General features: G+C 36.1%; 1 protein-coding gene across 3 annotated transcripts in view; it reads right to left on the bottom strand.

Moving 5' to 3' along the window:
• Positions 1-24,178, bottom strand: part of ADAMTS20 (ADAM metallopeptidase with thrombospondin type 1 motif 20) — a 203,704-nt gene that overhangs the window by 153,775 nt on the left and 25,751 nt on the right. For all 3 annotated transcript variants that reach the window (XM_069584522.1, XM_069584523.1, XM_069584524.1), the window contains exon 4: positions 2,364-2,623. In XM_069584522.1, coding sequence (XP_069440623.1) covers positions 2,364-2,623 — 260 coding nt within the window. The remainder of the gene's footprint in view (positions 1-2,363; positions 2,624-24,178) is intronic.

Here is a 24,178-nt window from a genome sequence, read left to right as displayed (position 1 = left end):
GAAAAGTGAAAGTGAAGTTGCTCAGTCGTGTCCGACTCTTCGCCACCCCATGGATTGTAGCCCACCAGGCTCCTCCATCCATGGGCTTTTCCAGGCAAGAGTACTGGAGTGGGGTGCCATCGCCTTCTCTGGAGCATGCCACACCAGTATCTAAATAATTATACATGTAGATAATTATATACATCTAGATAGTAACTTCAGATTCAGAGGTTAAAAAGTAATCAGGATAAATCTGTTTGTAGAGCTGTGTTGGCACTTTAAAAATTCAATTCAAGTAAATAAAACACATCTACACTGCACAAATTTCAAAGCATCATTTTAGATGATATGTTTGTTGCCCATTATGATGTCACTTATTCTGAAAAAAGTATTACCTTAATCATTTATTTACTTATTCTTTTACTAACTATTGAGTGCTCATTTCATACCAGATAACTTTGTTTAGGCAGCAGAAGCAATGTATTCCCAGCACGTATAAGAATTTAAGATAAAATGCTGTATGTAAGGAAAATAACAAGGTCTTAGGATCTCTTCAGTCACAATGAAGTTGATCGGAAAGTTCTTGCTAAGTGAAATTTATAATAGATGTGTCCAGGTCCCATCTTTCCAGCCAAGCAAACCTGAATTCCCTCCCTGTGGATATGAGATATGATCCAATATCCTGAATGTGTATAAATAGAGGAAACTATACATTTCATCAGCTAAACCAAGATACTCCTGAGCATGAAAGAGCTGCTTTCAGCAGTTACTTCAAAAGAACAGGACTTAATCCAGGAATGTCCCAGACAGTAGGTACATGTGTGTATATATTTGTGTGTGTGTGTTAGTCCCTCAGTTGTGTCCGACTGTGTGTGACCCCATGGACTGAAGCCCACCAGGCTCTTCTGGCCATGGAATTCTCCAGGCAAGAATACTGGAGTGGGTAGCCATTCCCTTTTCCAGGGGATCTTCTCCAAGGGATCTCTCCCACCTGGAAATCAAACCTGGGTCTCCTGCACTGGAGGCAGGTTCTTCACCATCTGAGCCACCACGGAAGCCCGTACATACGTGTATGTGTGCCTATGTACTTTAGTGTATATAGAGTGTCGCTACCAGCAGAACTGGTGCTCTTCACTAGCACTAGAAATCTATCCATATGCCACCACTGCTCAACAGAGACGTTAACATCAGATCAAAAGTGCTTATAGTTACTGCGATCTTACTGTTCGTTGTTGCTGCTCAGTCACTAAGTGGCTGACTGACTCTTGTGTCTGACTTTGCGACCCCATGGACTAGTGCACACCAGGCTTCCCGGTCCTTCACTCTCTCCCTGAGTTTGCTCAAACTCATGACTGTTGAGTCCATGATGCCATCCAACCATCTCATCTTCTGTCACCCCCTTTCCTCTGGCCCTCAATCTTTCTCAGCGTCAGAGTCTTTTCCAACAAGTCGGCTCTTCATATCAGGTGGCCAAATTATTGGAGCTTCAGCTTCAGCATCAGTCCTTCTAATGAATATTCAAGGTTAATTTCCTTTAGGATTGACTGGTTTGATCGCCTTGCTATCCAAGGGACTCTCAAGAATCTTCTCCAGCACCACAGTTTGAAAGCATCAATTCTTCAGCACTCATACTTTACGGTCCAACTCTCACATCCATACATGACTCCTGAAAAACCATAGCTATGACTTTATGGACTTTTGTTAGCAAAGTGATAAAAAGATTAAAAAGTCTCTGCTTTTTAATACACTGTCCGGGTCTGTCATAGCTTTTCTTCCAAGGAGCAAATGTCTTTTAATTTCAAGGCTGCAGTCACCATCCAATGATTTTGGAGTTCAAGAAAATAAAATATGCCACTGTTTCTCTTCCCCTACTATTTGCCATGAAGTGATGGGATCGAAGGCCATGATCTTAAGATTCGTCTTACATCCTAAGTTTGTTAAAGCAGCTCTATTAATAACAGAGCTCCTTTTATTACCATAAGTACCTTTATAACTTAAAATATGTGTCCCAATTTGATTTGGTGAATGCAATAGTAGTAAAATTAGTATTCCCTCCTTCTATACAGAAACTATTAAAAATTCAGATTCAAAGGGCAAAAGATCAATTCTGTCACTAGGGGGCAGAAGTCATTCACGTGATGAAATCAAGATTGAAGCACTTTCTGTAAGCGGTTTAACAGGTTTTAGATTTTTTAAAAATTGTCCAAGTAACAGAATGCAACACTTGCTTTATACATCTATATATTTAAATTTCATTCAGATATTTTGGCTTAAATGTAAACAATTTGCTAACATCTAAAGTTTGGGGAAATTTTTAATTAAATGTGAAAAAATATTATGTAAAACATTTTAGAAAATACAAAGGGCCTGTTAAGTTTACTTACAATTGACATCAGAGTTAGTACATAGTGCTGCAAGTTCTGTCCATGATGATGAACCATTTTAGAGTCAGCTGTAACCATAACTTCCACGTATCTTGGATATGATAAAAAACGTTTCTTCCTGGAATGCAATTGACTTCTTTCATCTTCCAAAGATATATTTTTTGAAGTGTATCCTAAAACTCTTTCTTCCTTTATATTGAGATTTTCATTAATGTCGCTGTAGTTATGAAAGGGTAGAGCAGTTTTCTTTATTTCACTTTCTGGTGGGGGAAGAATATAATAATATAAAGTCATTAAATTGGATGTGACTCAAAATAGTGCACAGAATAGAAGGGCCAAAAATATTTAATACTTTTACAACGGCTTCCAATATGAAATATAAGGACAAAAAATTTATTTTAAAGTCTTACACATTATCATAAGCATTACTGTTACTCATAGTAATATAATGTCCACATTTTCATATATTGCACTAACAAAACCGTATATATGTCTTACTTTAACAGCCATGACGATTCAAAATGTGCATTAACCACTGGAGAGAAGACAAAAACGAATCAAGGAGAACTTAGGCTTTTTTCAGTAGGTAAATTGGGTCCTCAAGCCGCTGACTGCATCTAATCTCATTGCAGAGAAATTATATTTTATAGGATAAAGCTTCATAAAGTAGAGAAAACAAATATATTTTTTGTTATGCAACATCAAAAGAGCACCAAATCCATATACCAATAGATGGCTTTTCAAATCCAGAAATTCAAAGGTTGATGTAAATTTTGTAATACTTGATTATATAAAATACCTGATTACTTTGATTCTGTTTGTTTATATATAAATACAGCATTAAAACTGCTAAAACATTAGGGATTATTATGGCAATCACTTTAAGTCCTTCTATAAAAGTTACTTCTAAATTCATGATTATTTGTGCTAATGGAAAAAATTTCATCAGCAGCTTGAGTGTTTGTTCTATTTCCTTCTCCTTCAGTTTATTTCTCTACTCTCTTTCTTATTTTTCTCTGCTAATTTTTCTGATAATTGTTTGGTGAAAGTATTTAGAACAGGAAAGTGGATCAAAGCAAACAGGTAAGAAGAAATAAAAGGTCCTGGATAGTTCATAAGTCAAATCATCAATACTACAACAATCAAGATTTAGTTGTATTACAAGGATTGTGAAGTCACTCAGTCATGTCTGACTCTTTGTGACCCCATGGACTATAGTCTACCAGGCTCCTCAGTCCCTGGAATTTTCCAGGCAAGAGTACTGAAGTGGGTTGCCATTTCCTTCTCCAGGGGACCTTCCCAACCCAGGGATTGAACCTGGGTCTCCCACAGCGCAGGCAGACGCTTTCCCATCTGAGCCACCAGGGAAGCTCAAGGATTAGACAGAATATAAACCTGTATTACAAAAATAATTCATTTCCCTTAAAATTAGTAGCAACTCTATGGTTGTAAAAAATGAAACTAAAGTCCTTGAACAATGTTTCTACAGATGAACTGCTTTTCCTAATTTCTAAAACTATCCTGCCTTTTAATATTACTACACTGTTAAGTTTTAAAATAGAGCTCAGTGGGAGACTACGGGCATCTGACAAACTGAATATAGATTCCTAACATTTTGTCCTGCCATATTTTTCCTAAAGGTGAGTCAACCACCAAAATGTGCTGTGCTGTGCTAAGTCGCTACAGTCGTGTCTGCAAGGCTCCTTTGTCCATGGGATGCTCCAGGCAAGAATTCTGTAGTGGATTGCCATGCCCTTCTCCAGGGGATCTTCCCAACCCAGGGACTGAAACTGCATCACTTACATCTCCTGCATTGGCAGGCACGTTCTTTACCACTGGTGCCACCTGGGAAGCCCACCCACCAAAATATTCATGACTAATTATTTGACCCTGGAGAAGATCCTAGATATATCTGATATATACAAATCCCAGTGTTATCAGGAAAAAGATAAATATTCATGTTTTTATTATTTGTTCACTCATTTCATTCATTCAAAATAAACTAACTGCTCAATGTCAGCAAACATCAGAAATTAAGCAGAAAATAGCATCTAATAAAGTTTATACTCTAGTGGGAAGAATAAAAAAAAAAATGAACACATATCGAAGGACTTAAAGTTATCTCAAATTAGTCCTTAAATAACAATTCAACCAAAAGTTTTAAAAAATGACTCTACCTTAACAAAATGGCTAAAACTTAAAAGACTGATAATACCAAGCATTGTCTCAGCCACTTCAGAATACTATCTGGCAATTTTTAAATTACACATGTACCTATCCTCACGTGAAGTCACTCAGTCATGTCGGACTCTTTGCGAACCCATGGACTGTAGCCTACGAGGCTCCTCCATCCATGGGATTTTCCAGGCAAGAGTACTGGAGTGGGGTGCCATTGCCTTCTCCAGGGGATCTTCCTGACCCAGGGATTGAACCCAGGTCTCCCGCATTGCAGGCAGATGCTTTACCGTCTGAGCCACCAGAGAAGCCCTGCAATTACAATCCTGATACCTAAAAGAAGGAAAACATATGTCCAGAAAACACTAAGAATGTCCATAGCATGACCTGCATAAATACGAATGGAATAACCAAGAAAGAAACCTTTACGTATATGGTCAAATGATGTTTGACAAATGTGCTAACTAAGGACAGCCCATGAAAAATGAATAGGTTCTTCAACAAATGGTGTTGGGACAACTAGACATGTCCATGCAAAAGAGTGAAATTGGACTTCATCTTACATCATATATAAAAGTTAACTCAAAATGGATTAAGATCTAAAACAACTTTGAAACTCCTAAAAGAAAACAGAGGAAAAGCTCCATGACAGTGGGTTTGACAGTGATTATTTGGATATGACACCAAAGCTCAAGCAATAAATGCAAAAAATCAGACAAATGTGACTGCAAACTTTAACATGTATGTGCATTAAAGAACACAATCAAAACAGTGAAAATGCAATGGGAAAAAATACTTGCAAATCATACCTGATGAGGAGCTATGGAGGTAATACCCACTACTGCTAAGTCACTTCATTCGTGTCCGACTCTGTGCGATCCCATAGACGGCAGCCCACCAGGCTCCCCCATCCCTGGGATTCTCCAGGAAAGAACACTGGAGTGGGTTGCCATTTCCTTCTCCAATGCATGAAAGTGAAAAGTGAAAGCGAAGTCGCTCAGTCATGTCTGACTCTTAGCGACCCCATGGAATGCAGCCTACCAGGCTCCTCCGTCCATGGGATTTTCCAGGCAAAAGTACTGGAGTGGGGTGCCATTGCCTTCTCCCACTACACATATACAAATATATATATATATGTATATATATATATATATATATGCTTATAACTCAATAAGGGCTTCTCTAATAGCTCAATTGGTAAAGAGTCCACCTATACTGCAGGAGACCTCAGTTTGATTCCTGGGTTGGGAAGATCCTGTGGAGAAGGGATAGGCTACCCACTCCAGGATTCTTGGGCTTCCCTTGTGATTCAGCTGGTAAAAAAGCCACCGGCAATTGCAGGTGACCTGGGTTCAATCCCTAGCTTGGGAAGATCCCCTGGAGAAAGGAATGGCTACCCATTCCAGTATTCTGGCCTGAGAATTCCATGGACTACATAGTCCGTGGGGTCGCAAAGAGTCAGACACAGTAAGCGGCTTTCATTTTCATGACTCAATAAAAATAACCTGATTTTTTAAATGGGGAAAGGATGTGAATAGACATTTTACCAAAGATAAAAAATGGACAACTGCACATAAAAAGATGGTCAATGTTACTTATCATTAGAGATACGCAAATCAAAACTACAATGAGATATCATTTCAAACCCACTAGGATGGCTAGTATTAAAAAGAACAGAAAAAAATAAGTGTTGATGAGGATGTGGAGAAACTGGAACCTTCATGAACTGATGGTAGGATTATAAAACAGGGTGCAACCACTATGGGCAATAATATAAAAGCACCTCAAAAATTTATATACAGAACTACCAAATGATCCAGCAATTCTACATCTCAGTATATATCCAAAAGAATTAAAAGCAGGGTCTTCAAGTAATATTTTCCCACTCATGTTCACTGCAGCATTATTTACAATAACCAAAAGGTGGAAGCAACTCAAATATCTGTTGATTGATAAACAGATAAATGAAACACAGTATATATAGAAAATTGGTTATTCATCTTTAAAAAAGGAAATTATTACATTCTCTGATATGGATGAATCTTGAGGATAGTATGATAACTAGAAATGAGCCAGCCACAAAAGTATAAATACTATTTGATTTTACTTATTAGCTATCTAAAACACTCAAAAATCATAGAAACAAAATTGAATGGTTGGTTACCAGGGCCTGTCAATATCTCCACCTGAGATAGCCCCCAAAGTTCTGTCCAGCCTGGGTGCTACAAAATTAAACATCTCACTGGTTAATAGTAAGCTAAACAAGAACACAATTGAGGAAGTACTGTGGCTTGAAGGAGTCAGATTGACAGTAAGTTAGAATAGGTGACTCTGTGTAGGCTGAAATAATGAAAGAAAGAAAGAATTCCAAATTGGAATGAAAACATTGGATAAACAATATACACAGAAAAAAAAAAAGAATCCTTAAAACAAAAAAATATACAAATTCAAATTTAAAATTCAATTCTGGAGCAATTGTTTTAAAAAGGGAAAAATAAACATTAAGAAGATATTATAAACAACTTGATACAAGCAAATTAAGAAATGTTTTCTAGAACATTTCTGGAAAAAACACAACTTATCAAAACTGACCCGTGAAGAATTAGAAAGTCTAACAGCCACATAACTTAAAAAAATTGAACTCTAATCAATTCTTCCCCAAAAACCCAGTCTCAAAGGGCTTCACCCGCAAACATGACTAAGTATTTAAAGAAGAAATAGCACTACTTTCTCAAAACTTTTCTAAGAATTTTAAAAACAGGGAAAGATCTCAAACATGTTTCATCTGTCTTTTAAATGATGATATATCAGAATATATTCATGACCTTGGTTTTTGTTTGAGAAAGGACTTTAGGACACAAAAAATACTAACCAAAAAGACTATTCATTTGAGTAAACCAAGACTTTGAACTGTGTTCACCAAACAACATTATTATGGGAAAAGGAAGAGATATCTGGAATAAATATAAACAAAGGACTTATATACAGATTATATCATTAACCACTGCAAATAGGAAATAAGATAATAATAAAAATAAGGGAGACTTGAATACCTCACAAAAGGCAAAATTCAAAGGCATAAACACAGGAAACAGTAACAAAAATTACCAATAATCTGGGAAATGCACATTAAAACACAATGAATTTAACTATATATCCTCCCAAATGGCTAAAATGAAAAATATTGAAAATAACTAGGCATGGTAATATAACCTGGGGCTCCTGAACCTCTCATATACTGCTGGAGACAGTGAAAAGTGGAATAATCACTTTGTAAAATTTCAGTGGGCTAAGAAGGAATTGGGATATGTGACACAGCTTAGTGCAAGAAGGATACAATTATTACATCCCTTTAAAATCAGTAAGTATAGGTATGCATATATACTGCTGTTAAAATGAGCACATCACCAAAGGAAAAAGACACTTAGTACAAATTCTAAATTCAAAGTGTTGTGGGATGACTTAAGAACAGAAAAATCATCAAAAGTAAGGAAATATAAAAAAAAAGAAACTGAATAAAATTCATATGAAATACAAATAACACAATGTATACTGTCTACTATAAATCAAGTAGAGATAATCCATGAACAGCATGGGTTTGAACTGTGTGGGTTGACTTATACATGGATGTTTTTCAATAAATATGTACTATGGGACTATGATCTGCAGATCTGAAGACACAGAACCACAGATATGGAGAGCCAGCTGTAAAGGGACATGCAGATTTTACCCTGAACAGGGGAGTCAGCACCTCAAACTCCTTCCTTGTTTATGGGTCAACTTTTCATTTCTAACAAATTTATTTATATTGACGCATCTAATTTTTGTTTAATCACTAAGTCATATCCTACTCTTTTGCAACCCCATGTACTGTAGTCTACCAGGCTCCTCTGTTCATGAGATCTGCCACACAAAAAGACTGGAGTGGGTTGCCATTCCCTTTTCCAGGGGATCTTCCTGACTCGTGAATGGAAACCACATCTGTACTGGCAGGCAGGTTCTTTACCACTGAGCCACCAGGGAAGCCCAACTTATTTAATAGTGGCATATAAAGTAAGTACTATTATTAATTCCACTTTATAGATGAGTAATCCACAATATACAGAGACTAAGGAATTAACATACACAGTTAATTAAATTTTTATGCAGGTCAGGAAACAACAGTTAGAATGGGACATGGAACAACAGACTGATTCCAAATCAGGAAAGGAGTATGTCAAGACTGTATATTGTCACCTTGCTTATTTAACTTATATGCAGAGTGCATCATGAGAAACACTGATCTGGATGAAGCACAAGCTGAAATCAAGATTGCTGGGAGAAATATCAATAATCTCAGATATGCAGATGACACCACCCTTATGGCAGAAAGTGAAGAAGAACTAAGGAGCCTCTTGGTAAAGTGAAAGAGGAGAGTGAATAAGTTGGCTTGAAACTCAACATTCAGAAAACTAAGATCATGGCATCCAGTCCCATCAATTCGTGGCAAATAGATGGGGAAACAGTGGAAATAGTGACAGACTTTATATTCTTGGGCTCCAAAATCACTGCAGATGGTGACTGCAGACATGAAATTAAAAGGCACTTACTCCTTGGAAGGAAAGTTATGACCAACCTAGACAGCATATTAAAAAGCAGAGACGTTACTTTGCCAGCAAAGGTCCATCTAGTCAAAGCTATGGTTTTTCCAGTGATCGTGTATGGATGTGAGAGTTGGACTATAAAGAAAGCTGAGGGCCGAAGAATTGATGCTTTTGAACTGTGGTGTTGGAGAAAACTTTTGAGAGTCCCTTGGACTGAAAGGAGATCCAACCAGTCCATCCTAAAGGAGATCAGTCCTGAGTGTTCACTGGAAGGACTGGATGTTGAAGCTGAAACTCCAATACTTTGGCCACCTGATGTGAGGAGCTAACTCATTTGAAAAGACCCTGATGCTGGGAAATATTAAAAGCGGGAGGAGAAGGGGACAACAAAGGATGAGATGGTTGGATGGCATCACTGACTCAATGGACACGAGTTTGAGTAAACTCTGGGAGTTGGTGATGAACAGCGAGGTCTGGCGTGCTGCAGTCCATGGGGTTGCAAAGTTGGACATGACTGAACAACTGAACTGACTGAGCTGAAAATGAAAACAAATAACTGGTTCAATTCAAAAACCAGGGGAAAAAAAGTAACTGGTTCATATACAAATAAGGTAGTTTAAATTTGTCTATCAAAAAGCAAAAGCTTTATAGAATTAGATTAGTAAACTACAGCCACATTTAAGTATTAATTAGCACATCTGAGATTGAAATCCTACATATCTGGCTCCAAAGTTGGTGATTTTAACCACTGAAACATATTGCTTGACAATGAAAGTTAAAGGAAAAAAAGAAAAAAAAACTGTAATTTAACAACAAACACACTTTCACCAAAACAGATATCATGGGTTTGATCTCTATAGAAAATGAAATAATGATAAGAATATTGTGCAGACTTTGTAAAATATTTGAATTATTTGGAAGAAATCTGATTTCATGCTTTAACACACAACAATATGAGTGAATTTTCTTAATTACAAGTGACAAAAATGAAAAAAATTAAATCCGACACATTTTTATGTAGCTTAAAAAACAAAATAAAGATTTAAGAAATATGTATGGATGCAGCAACACTACAGAAAAAGCAGGGAGGTGACATGCATGACATTTAGAATGATCGGGTCAGGGGAGGTAGGTGGACTAAAGGGGAGCGGGGATGCAAGCAAAATTGTGTGGCCATATATGGGCTGCTGTCCAAATGCTGTATTTCATATTGGTCTATATATTCATGACTTTCATTATTATTATCAACAAGTTCTTAACAAACAGTCATTTACAAAACCAACTACTATTAAAGTAACAGGACAGTTCTGATCGCTATCATACAGTAGTTTTAGAAATGCTAAATATTAGGAAAGAAATGCTGAATACTAGAGAGAAAGTTTTTTTTGCTAATGTTTTGATTCTGCAAATCTAATTTTGCAAAGACAAATGGCTTTGATAACTAAAATAACCAAGGCCACATTTAAACCTTTTTAAACAAACAATCCTCAGCAAAGGAATAATTCAACAAAGGAATGTTATGCAGATATGGGAAAAAAAATGAATGAGGTCTATGTGTTTTCATAAGGAAGGATGTTCATGATGCATTTTTAAGTAAAAAGTGTAAGTGGCAAGATAATATGAGTGATAGTATGATCTCATTTTTGTGAAAACAAACTTTTACAAAATATACAGATTCATAAAAACTTATATGATGAGCCAAAAATACACGGAAGTTATACCTCAGACTTTTAGCACTGGTCATAAGGAGAGGTGCAACTAGACAACTACTAAATTCTTTCATTAACATCTCAGTCTCCTTTAAATCATTACAATGAATTTGTTTACTGGTTTCTTAATTATAGTATTATTTTTGAAAATAGTATCTGTAAATATCTTACAGGCTAAACATTTTATCTCATTACCTTTTTCTGATATTTATGCTTAAGTACTATAATAAATGATCATAAAAATGACCTTTCCAAATACCCTAAATAAATGAGCACTATGCAAAACTCTTTGCCAATTCAATTACACCATTTCTATGCAATGCTCCATAAACTCAGATGTTTAAACAATGTCTTGTCCTTTATTAATTACAAGTGTATTATGACCCAAAACTAATTTAGACCAAAGCACTACATCTTAAACATCATGCAACAATGATAATCGGCTTACTAGAACATAAAATACTTAAAATTACAAAAGCAAAATTAACTCCTCCAACAGCATATTGTATTCTAGAATGCAAGGTGATTAAATAATCTATGCAAAGATAACTACTAAAAAGTTTGTCAAACAATAAAGAAATTATCCGTAATTTGACTTGAATGTTCTACTGACACAAAGCATATAAAAATGAGTTAATTTTCTTTTCCCATCCCGAGTTTCCCTTTTTCTATCAATATGGGCAATAACTTCCAAATACCATACTGAAACTACTGTACACCACAATTGGGCTCTTCTTATCTTTCCTTCACCCTTTGTATCTGATCACCAAGTTTTGCCACTTCTCCACATTTTTCCTTGTATTGCTCCTGCTGTCAATAATATTATTGCCACTAAACTCATTCAGAGCTTTCACACTTAAGAGTACCATTGTTGGAATCAGTTCAGTTCAGTTGCTCAGTCGTGTCCGACTCTTTGCAACCCCATGGACTGCAGCACCCCAGGGCTCCCTGCCCATCACCAACTCCGGAGTTTACTCAAAGTCACGTCCATTGAGTCAGTGATGCCATCCAACCATCTCATCCTTTGTCATCCCTTTCTCCTTCTGCCTTCAATCTTCCCAGCATCCGGGTCTTTTCAAATAAGTCAGTTCTTCACATCAGGAGGCCAAAGTATTGGAGTTTCAGCTTCAACATCAGTCCCTCCAATGAATATTCAATGATTGATTTCTTTTAGGATGGACTGGTTGGATCTCCTTGCAGTCCAAGGGACTTTCAAGAGTCTTCTCCAACATCACAGCTCGAAAACATCAATTCTTTGACATTCAGCTTTCTTTATAGACCAACTCTCACATCCATACATGACTATTGGAAAAACCTTAGCCTTGACTAGATGGACCTTTGTTGGTAAAGTAATGTCTCTGCTTTTTAATATGCTGTCTAGGTTGGTCATAACTTTTCTGCCAAGGAGCAAGCATCTTTTAATTTCATGTCTGCAGTCACCATCTGCAGTGATTTTGGAGCCCAAAAAATAAAGTCTCTCACTGTTTCCATTGCTTCCCCATCTATTCGCCATGAAGTGATGATACCAGATGCCATGATCTTTGTTTTCTGAATGTTGAGCTTTAAGCCAACTTTTTCACTCTCCACTTTTACTTTCATCAAGAGGCTTTTTAGTTCTTCTTCACTTTCTGCCATAAGGGTGGTGTCATCTGCATATCTGAGGTTATTGATATTTCTCCCAGCAATCTTGATTCCAGCTTGTGCTTCATCCAGCCTGGCATTTTGCATGATGTACTCTGTATATAAGTTAAATAAGCAGGGTGACAATATACAGCCTTGACGTACCTCAGGAGGCAGGTCTGGTGGTCTGGTATTCCCATCTCTTGAAGAATTTTCCACAGTTTGTTGTGATTCACCCAGTCAAGGGCTTTGACATTGTCAGTAAAGCAAAAGTAGATGTTTTTCTGGAACTCTCTTGATTTTCTGATGATTCAATGGATGTTGGCAATTTGATCTCAGATTCCTCTACCTTTCCTAAATCCAGCTTAAACATCTGGAAGTTCATGGTTCACGTACTGTTAAAGCCTGGCTTGGAGAATTTTGAACATTACTTTGCTAGCGTGTGAAGCGAAGTGAAGTCGCTCAGTCGTATCCGACTCTTTGCCATCCATGGACTGTAGCCTACCAGGCTCCTCTGTCCCTGGGATTCTCCAGGCAGAAATACTGGAGTGAGTCACCATTTCCTTCTCCAGGAGATCTTCCCAACCCAGGGATCGAACCCAGGTCTCCTGTATTGCAGGCAGACGCTTTACCATCTGAGCCATCAGGGAAGCTCATCGCTAGCGTATGAGATGAGTGCAACTGTGTGGTAGTTTGAGCATTCTTTGGCATTGCCTTTCTTTGAGATTAGAATGAAAACTGACCTTTTCCAGTCTTGTGGCCACTGCTGAGTTTTCCAAATTTGCTGGTATATTGAGTTCAGCACTTTCACAGCATCAACTGTAAGGATTTGACATAGCTCAACTACTCCCATCACGTCCACTAGCTTTGTTTGAAGTGATGCTTCTTAAGAAGTCAAGGCCCACTTGACTTCTTAAGGCCCGCTTGAATAGTAAATCAAAATAAGACACAAACTATCTCTTGAATGATCCCACTATCATCATCAGTCTCTTCTCCCTCTCATTCACCCTTCATTTGTATCCAAAATGATTCAAAGTCATTTTTATGACTATCCCTTTCATCTCATCCTTATTCAAGAAATTACAATGGATCTTCATTGCTGATAAGATGAAGTCCCAAGCCCCTCCCCATCAGCCCACCACTAAACATAATCATCCCCACTACCATCAAGCAATACACTCTGTCAAGGCCTGAAAACACTGCTGGGCAATATGTTCTGCCCTTTAGATATGCTTAATAAATGTTCATGGAAAGAAAGGAAAAGGAGAAGATGAAGAAAGTGAGGATGATAAATTTGGAAATGAGATAGAAAAAAGGAAGATAGAAGGAGGAAGATGGGAGAAAGGAATATAATGAGGAACAAAACAATAAATTTATCAGATGAACACGGCAGAGCAGGGGTAATCCAATCAGTTGTCAGCTGCTTCGTGTGCAAATGATTTCTCCCATTCTGAGGGTTGTCTTTTTGTCTTGTTTATGGTTTCCTTTGCTGTAAAAAAGCTTTTAAGTTTAATTAGATCCCATTTGTTTATTTTTGTTTTTATGTTTCTTACTCTAGGAGGTGGGTCAAAAAGAATCTTGCTGTGATTTCTGTCAAAGAGTATGTAAACCAGATAACTAGTGAGAACCTGCAGTGTATAGCACCGGGAGCTCAGCTTGGCACTCTCTGATGACCTAAGGAAGTGGGGGGAAGGAGGTTCAAGAGAGAGGGCATAAGTACATACATAAAGCTGATTCACTTTATTGTACAGCAGAAACTAACACAATATTGTAAGGCAATTATACTTGAATTTAAAAAAGCATATCAAGTACAACATTCATTCTAGTCTCTGGGCTGAGGCTGGAATTGATACTCCTGCTCTGTATTTAACCAGATGAGTAAACAAATTTTACATTCTCCAACAGCACGTCATCCATTTTAAAAACAAGCATGAAATCACATGAAGCTCATTCTAGACTTTCAATATTTCAAACTGCTTGTTAAATACCCAATAGAACTCTCAGCTCAAAGAACTGAGTGTGCCTTAAAATAAAGGATGATCATATCACATATACTGTGACATCTCAATTATATTTTCTCATGATTTAAATTGTCTTCTGGATCTAGTATATGTCCCATATTGCAATCTTATTGAGTTTTCTTATTACTACTACTAGCAACAATAATGGCAAACATAATATTCAATGATGCTAACTATGTATCAGGTACTTGTAAATTACTTCATTATTAACAACTTTATAAGGTGGGTATTTTGATTATCTTTATTTGAAGAAAGCGAGGAACAGGAGGGTCAAGTAAACTGTACATGCTAACATAGCTTGTAAATATAATTTCAGAACATATTTTTTAAAATAGCAGTATTCCATAACATAAAAATTCATAAAAATCTATAGTTCTCTGGTTTTTCAATATTAGAAATATCAACCACTGTTAAAGAATTTGCTTATAAAACACTTTATAATTCTTTATTTCAAAGAGGTTCACAAGTTAATAATTAGAACCCCATCTATTAGTGATAAATGTGCAGAACATCATGGACTTGCCTATGGCCAGCTGAAACATGAAATATAAAAGCATTATTACATCATTAGTCCTCATTACATCCCTGAATCAGCTACTATTATGGTGTACTTTTTAAAACAGAGACATGTGACACAAGTTACATAAAATTTCAACAACCACCAAAAATAAGTGCATAACAAAGAGATGAATTCATATTTTCTCAATATCAATTATTACATCTGAATTCCACATCACATGACCCTTTTAAAGGTCATGTGTGGGTAATACATGCAGAATGTTAAGAATTTAGTAATTAGTGTTATAATGGAAAATCCTGCCTCCTACAAAATTAAAAGAGGAGTTAGTCATATGCATGAAAATATGGGGTCTTGTCTTCTTTGCATTACAGAACCATAGAGTTGAGCTAAAATTCTGATATAAACGGGTTTAGCTCTATTTTTTACTTTACTTTTTACTTTAGTGGCCCTCAGGGAGAAAGAAAAGGGGGCACTGGAAACCCCCAAATTACTCCCATTAATCCTACATATAGCAAGAAATTCTAGTTCCTTCTGCTGTGTGTTCTGACAGGACAAAGGGCACACTGGTAAATATTACAGAGTGAATATCCTTTCTTCCACATTCTGAAAAGTCAACCTTTGGGGCTAGCTCTGAAGATGTACAAGACAATTTCTCTAAAAAGCTGAATCAAGGATTCTTGCATAAATCAAAGAGTTAAAAACAAGCATATATTCATTCATAAATTCAAAACCTTTAAGATTTTTTAAATGGAGAGGAATACACAGCCATTGTCTCCTATCAGCTTTTGGCACTCCAACCTCCATAGAATAGGAACACTTGCATTGCCCTTCGCATTTTAGGAAGTGCCTTTTCAGGTCTTAAAATCCTATCTCTTTTCAGAAATTCTAAAAAAAGTGAGACTAAGACAAACTAACCAAATGATACAAATATAAGAAGAATTTGAATGTACAATTACGTATATTGATATAACAATGCTATATTGTATATTGATAATAAATATTGATAATAACAACTGCTTGAAAAGATACTGAAAATCTTATCAATGAGTTAGATTTATACCCTTAGCAACTAAACATGTAAATGAAATGTGACATTTCATTCTTTAAAGAAAAGTCAGTTACTCAGAATTCATGCTGAACACTACATATCTCATTGATATGTAGTGAGCTTATTTTGCAAGAGTGCACGACTGCTGAAATTAGAACATAGCATAACACTATTAAAATAGACACCAACTGAGAATTCTACCTCATTAGTCTTGTCTTCCTATTTTCAGATGAGCTTTCATGGCAAGTCACTCCTGAACCACAGCCACTTACTATTGCTTAATAGTAGATAAAATAACTCCCTCTGCTTTCCAAACTTTCCATGACTTCCTCCTAGAGCTCCATTTCTCCATATTATCTGACAATCTGCCTCATGTAGAATCATTCCAGAGCTGCCTTGAGATAATTTTAAGTACTAAGCATCCTAAAACACCTCCCAAAGTACAAAGTTAGTTCTAAGTAGGCATTTATAAGCATTAGATGCTACTTGGGTCTTCCCTGATGGCTCAGCAGTAAAGAATCCGCCCTTAATGCATGAGATGCAGGAGATGCCCGTTTGATCCCTGGCTCTGGGAAGATCCCCTGGAGGAGGAAATGGCAACCCACTTCAGTATTCTTACTTAGAAAATCCCATGGACAAAGGAGCCAGGTAGGCTATGGTCCAAGGGTTGCAAAGAGTCAGACATGACTGAGCGTGCACACACACCCTATTTTCTCTATCCCTGAACTAATATACTATTTTTCCACACTATTACTAAGTAACTCTTTAAAATCTTACACTTCCTGTAGTGTTATTAACTATGATTTATGTCTCACATTTTTTGGAAAATAAAGTTATAACTCATAAAAATATAAAATGTAATGCAAAGATATACTTTAACTGATTCTTTATTCCAATGTTACTGCAGTCATTACAATTTATTTCTTAAACTATATATATATATATATATATATATATATATATATATATACTCTTCCTGACTCTAAAATTCCTGAAACAGTTTTGGCTGAAAATAGACTTCTTATATGAAATATTCTCTGAAACTTTACTATTTGCTTAAAATTTTTATAAAAAAAAAGAAATATTAAAGGTATTTCCCAAAGTCAATATAACAGTGAAAAACTTAGAGATCTAATTAAAACAGTCATTAAATGAACATAAAATGTTAAAAATTAAAATTTTATGCAATATCTTAACAGTAATTAGCATCTTTATTACAGACTAAATTTTTATTCACATTGCTTTTGTAAAGGCTTTTATTAAGTCCAGTTCTTTTAGTTACTGACAAAAGTGGGGGAATAAAATCAAACTCTGAAGTCACTGATAGGTCAAATTCTTATTTGCAAGCAGGTATTTTGTTTAATCTTTGGCTACACTTCAGAATTTAACAAATTACCACTTTCTAAAAGAATATTTTTGTCAATTGTACACCAGGAAGTTATTTTATATCTAGGTACATTTGTATTTAGGCAAAAGAAGTTGCAAACTGCAGATCAGATGAGAGTGGGAAGGGAGTTTTTATCTTCAGTTTTCTGGCTCTCTTCCAAGGAAGAAGCCTCCTTGGGAGAGGTCCAGAGAACTGGATGCTCTCCACATGAAACTGATGTCTGTCGCTGACCTGACCACTGGCCCAGCTCTCACTCTACCAATAATGATCCTCACAAAGAGTGGAACACCAGCTGGGACCAGCCAAGAACCTGGCCCATCCTTGTGCAATTTTCCCCAACATTTGTACTCATTGTGAAAGTAGACAATCTCATGTCTTGATGTCTTTAAACAGAGCTGCTTTTGAATGTTGCAATTCTGAATTAGATTTTAATTGCAAATAATTAGAATCTTGCATCTTCTTCATGAGAAAAGTATCATGTGAGTCAATACTAGTGATCAAAGATTAATACTTCATTAGCGTTTGTAGTTAAGTCATGTGTTGGAAGACCAAAACAAAACTAAAATGAACGATCTGGCTGATTAGTAAACTAATACTTTACATAGAAAATCTTACATTTATTGCTCTCCAAAAAGCTATTGAATTATTTACTTCTTTACTTTTTGAGTAATTCTAAAAGAATATCAAGTATATAAAACAAAAATGACTATATAGCTTATATTTCATAGTCCATCATTTTAATCATTCTTTTCAATAGCCCTTCATCTTCCTTGCTCTTTTCTATGCAATAAGGGAAAAATTACAAACCAAATCCATTCATAAACATAGATGTAGGAACTCTAAAGAAAATACTACCAAAACTAGTCTGATCAGACCCCAAGCCAGATTTGCCATTTGAGAATCAAATAACTAAACAAAGGGGGGAAATATGATCACCTTGGTACATGAAGGAAAAAATGTTTTGATAAAATTCAATATCCATTCATAATAAAAGTTCCTTATGAAGCAGGAGTTTAGGGGAACTTTCTTCATCAGATAAAACTAGATTTTTCTTCCTAAGAAAGAGCTGCAACATTTGGTTGTAGACATTGTGCACATCAGAAAACATCAAAAGCTTTCATTCCAAAACTGGCAATGAGGCAAGAATTTTCATCACTGCAATTTCCATTCAACATTGTTCTAGAAATCCTGCTGCTGCTGCTGCTAAGTCACTTCAGTTGTGTCCGACTCTGCGTGACTGCATAGGTGGCAGTCCACCAGGCTCCCCCGTCCCTGGGATTCTCCAGGCAAGAACACTGGAGTGGGTTGCCATCTCCTTCTCCAATGCACGAAAGTGAAAAGTGAAAGGGAAGCCGCTCAGTCGTGTTCGACTCTTAGCGACCCCATGGACTGCAGTCTACCAAGCTCCCCCGTCCATGGGATTTTCCAGGCAAAAGTACTGGACTGGGGTGCCATTGCCTTCTCCGTCTAGAAATCCTAGTCAGTGCAATAAGGCAAGAAAAGGAATAAAATATGGAAATAATCTTTCAAAGAAAGAAATAAAACTGTCTTATATTTTCATATACAAAACCCAACAGTATAAACAAATAAACAGAATATATAAGCAGAACAAGATCAATGTAAAACTTTGCCTGCATTTTTATGTATAATAATTAGAAAATGAAATTGTTATATATGTTATATATAAAATTTATGTATAATAATTAGATAAAATTTAATTATATTATTTACAATAGTGTCAAAACTGGCTAAATACCCAAGAAGAATCCAAATATACAAGACTTCTACAAAGAAATCCAGAAGACATTAAATGAGAAATTAAGCAGGACTTTATGGATATGTCATATGGATAGATTAGAAGATAATACTGGAAAGATGTCAATGCTTCAAATTGATCTATTAATCCATTTAAATACAATAAAAATCCCTTTTATTCTTTTGTGGAAATCAACAATATATATATCAAGAATAGCCAAAACAATCTTGAACAAATTTTGAATAAAATCAAGGATCTGTTGTACCACATTTTAAGACTTATAACAGAGCTATAACATTTTTAGGACTCTTTTTAGCTTTTTTTGTCATGGTACAATATCATAAATAGGCCAATGATAGAAAAAAATTATATATAAAACAGATACACATATACGAACACTTTTCAAAATAAATGTTATGCTAAATGTTTATTCCTATGAAATATCTCAATTGACTTACATGAAATAAACTTATTTACACTGCTTTCAAAAGCTTTATTAAGTTCACTATTTCTGGATTTTGACAAAAGGAATAAATCAAAGTTTGAAATGGATAAATTGAGCTCTTAATTTCAAAGATATAGTTTAGTCCATTTTATGCTGCATTCCAAAGCTTAATGTATCACTTTTTCAACAAAAGTTTTCACCATTGACAGGATTAGTCCTTTCAAAGCCTAAAGATAGTTAATCTAAGTCTCCTTTGTAATACCTTAATGTTATGAATTTTTATTCCTGAAACTATTCTGGAACCCATTCCAATTAGCACAATGCTTAGGGTCACCAATCATCTCTACTTTGCAAAATCCAATAATCAGTTCTAAACCTTCATGTTCTTTGAATTCTCAGCACCATTTAGCCAATTAGTCTTACCTTTTGAAAAATCTTTTATCACTTAGATTGGGACAATATTGCCTCAGCTTTTTTTATTATCTGCCTACTTTTCAGTCTTTCTAGTTTTCTCCTCATCTCCACAACTGCTAAAAATCAAATACCTCATTGTTCAGTCCTTGGACTTTTTCTCTTCTGCATCTAATCCATTCCCTATACAATTTTATGCAAACTTATCTTAAAACATCATTTATATGGTCTGACTTCAAAATTATTATCCCAAGTTTAGACTCCTTACTGATCTTCCAACTCATATATTCCATTGCCTACCTAACTATTCACCTTTTGGATATCTAATTAGTACCTTAAATTCAAAATATCTAAAGGCTAATTTCTTGATATTCTCTTCTAATCCATGGTTTCCACAGACTTCCCCATCTTGGTAAATGACAATTTTTCCACTTGTTCAGAAAAAACAAACAAATATAAAACATAAATAATATGTGGCAATTTTTACTCTCAACCCCCACCTTCACTCCACCTATCAGCTTGACAATTAAGATGTACACAGTATCTGTGTACATGGCTAACTTCATGGCTATTGCCCAGTTCAAGACATCATTTATCAACTTGATTACTGCAATATCCTTTTCACCTTCCTTGCTTCTGCCCTTCTGCTAGCTTTGCAGTATTCCTTACAACAATCTGAGTGATATCTTTAAAAAACAGGCTGATCAGATTACTCCTACGTTCAAAATCCTACAGTGGCTTCCAGTGTTGAAATTATAGCCAATGCCATTATTGTGTCTTACAAGGACCTACATGTTGAGGCGGGTTCACCATCAATCTAAAATAGCTGAACTTTCTATCTCTCACTTACAAAGTCCCTTTCAAAGACCTTGAAGGAAACCTAGAAGCTTTTGTCCTCATAATTTATTTATCGTTTTTCTTTTTTTTTTTTTTCATTTTATTTATTTTTTTTAAATTTTATTTTTACTTTATTTTACTTTACAATACTGTATTGGTTTTGCCATACATTGACATGAATCCACCACGGGTGTACATGCGATCCCAAACATGAACCCCCCTTCCATCTCCCTCCCCACAACATCCCTCTGGGTCATCCCCATGCACCAGCCCCAAGCATGCTGTATCCTGCATTGGACATAGACTGGCGATTCGATTCTTACATGATAGTATACATGGTTCAATGCCATTCTCCCAAATCATCCCACCCTCTCCCTCTCCCTCTGAGTCCAAAAGTCCACTATACACATCTGTGTCTTTTTTGCTGTCTTGCATACAGAGCCATCATTGCCATCTTTCTAAATTCCATATATATGTGTTAGTATACTGTATTGGTGTTTTTCTTTCTGGCTTACTTCATCCTATATAATCGGCTCCAGTTTCATCCATCTCATCACAACTGATTCAAATGTATTCTTTTTAACGGCTGAGTAATACTCCATTGTGTATATGTACCACAGCTTTCTTATCCATTCATCTGCTGATGGACATCTAGGTTGTTTCCATGTCCTGGCTATTATAAACAGTGCTGCGATGAACATTGGGGTACATGTGTCTCTTTCAATTCTGGTTTCCTCGGTGTGTATGCCCAGCAGTGGGATTTCTGGGTCATATGGCAGTTCTATTTGCAATTTAGAAGCTCCCCCTTGTGTAATCTCCAGGTCCCACACCTGGATTCACCCACATCTATAGGATCTAGCCTGCCATAGGAGATGTTTACTTTATCTCCTTCTACCCTCTCACCCTGCTCACAGCAACTGTATTTGTACAGGCTGGTCATGGGATGAGTTACATCCCCAGCACCACTGTAGTATCAGTGAAGGAGGTGCTCAAATATATGTATTATAAATGAATGAATAAACAAATCCATGATAGGGTCAAATTGAGACCTCATCCTCCAGAGTTACTGATGTGAAACAAGACCCAGAGTCTCCTCTTAGCAGTCAGCTCTTTTCTCCACTTATTCAATTTAAGCTCAGCCCAGAACATGAAGCAGGGAAAACCTGCACACATATTTCACCACTGAACTCTTCTTGCGTCCCTTCTTCATTCTTCTTCTAGCACACCACAAGATGGACAGGCTATTTATTTATTGACCCTACATCATATATTTTCTCCTTCCTGCTGAATGCTATAAATGGAGTCCCCTAGGGCTAGTAGTGAATGTACTACTATAGTAAAAGAGAAAGAATTCAGATATTTCTTCCATTTTCTTGTGGCACAAATTTAAAAGTCATAACCTGAATATCATCTTGGTCTTTCTATTTGCATGCTCTATATCACCAAAATAAAAAAACTGAGAGGTGTCAGGAAATCCAAATTTGCTAGCATGTATGCAAAATCATTGAATACCATGACAGCAGGGAAAAATGAACTGCCTGAAAATTCTGGACAGTGTTACACTAAGAACAAAATTACTACTAGTTCTCTTACTCGTACCATAGCTTGTATCTTAGTTATTAATGTCTCAGTCCTCTACTCATTCTGTATATTTCAACGCAAAGTTCAGCTACTAATCTGTTAATGTCAGAAATATTCTCTTCATTCTGTATTTGTCAGTTGTTGGCATTTTCTTTTGCCAGTGCTCATAGGCACCAATTTTTATAACACCAGTATTATAACTGCCCATCTTGCGTTTCTGCAGTTTCCCCTCTCTAGCATTTATTCACCTAACTTCTCACAACAGTCCCCAGTTTCTCTTTGGGTATCTATCCCCATCTATTCACTTAGTCAAGAGTTCCCGTTACACTCACCTGACCCTACCAGCAGAGCGATGTGGCTGATTACATCTCTGTCTCCCAATAACAGCAATTAATTCAGACCAAGTCATGCCAAACAACATAATCAGACCCCATATCAGGATCTTTGTTTGACCTACTTGAGGAGATGACTCTCAATATCTACAGGATAAGTGTTGAGGTAAAGCCCAAACCCCTAATCCAGTTTATACTGACCTCCATGAACTTCCCCTTGTTTACCTCCCCAGTATTAGATCATCCTGCTTCTGTATGGAACGCTTCTCACCCTCTCCCTGCCTAATCCCTACTCTTCTTCTGGGTTTCAGATAATGAGTTTTTTCTCAAGTAAGCTTCTACAACTTTCATATCTGCGTTAGACTGTCTTTGTATGATGCACCAAAGCACCTTCTAAATGAACCTCATCTTTCATACCTATCTGTAAGCAGTCCAGTTATTTAGTACTAACAATTTCTCAACTATTTACATGGGCATGTATTATAAGCATAACATAGTAGTAGTTGCTGTGAGGAATATAAAAAATGAAATAAAAGATAACCCTTTAGTTTAAGGAGCATAAACAAAGAATCTTAAAACTGAGATGTAGGATAACAGAGCACATAAGAAATTTTAAAACAATACAAGATAGTGTTAATTATGTGCAGAATAAATAGAGCAGCCCCTAAATAGTGAGATATTACAGAGCCAGAAATTCAAAAGTCCATGATCTTAATCTGACAAAATCATGGGCAGGTACGTTAATCACAGGAGAATGAGTAAGATGCTAATTATAAGTAAAATGAATAGCAACTTTTAATAGAGTAAGAACCTATACCAAGATACAGTTAGTAAAAGAGCTAAAAATGAATAACTCCATTCACATTTTTATCTCTATAAGTGAAGAGCATCTTAAATATCTAAATAAAGTTATATTTACAGCAAAGGGATTTTTTTAGAAATTTGAGGAGATACCTCTCACTGTAGAGAAAACATTAAGGAGAAATTTCTTTAAAGAACAAGTGACTAAGAGTATGAAAGAAGCCAAAGGAAACATACGGTGGAGACAGAGCACTGAAGAACAAGCACTGCTATAATAAAGGGGAAATGGAGATGTATTCAGTTCTAGCAGAGAGGCTTATATTACCGTCCAGTTAAAACACATAGAAACTTAACCAAGTTGCAAAGTGACTAAGAACACTACATAAGAAATTTCAAAACAGGAAGCGTACCAATCTAAAACAAAGAGAGAAAAGTTCTTAATGAAGGTGGGAAAGAAACACAGACGCACAGTGCATTTCAAAGAAGGATTAACAATTTCAGTCTCACCTCAACAGAGATTTGATGAACACATGAACCAGAACAAGTTGACATCAGAATGCCTAGCAACAAAAAAAAAGCTGTAATTTTA

The sequence above is a fragment of the Ovis canadensis genome, chromosome 3, assembly GCF_042477335.2.
Source record: "Ovis canadensis isolate MfBH-ARS-UI-01 breed Bighorn chromosome 3, ARS-UI_OviCan_v2, whole genome shotgun sequence".
In the NCBI taxonomy this organism is placed as follows: domain Eukaryota; kingdom Metazoa; phylum Chordata; class Mammalia; order Artiodactyla; family Bovidae; genus Ovis; species Ovis canadensis.
This window is presented reverse-complemented; position numbering and strand designations above follow the sequence as displayed.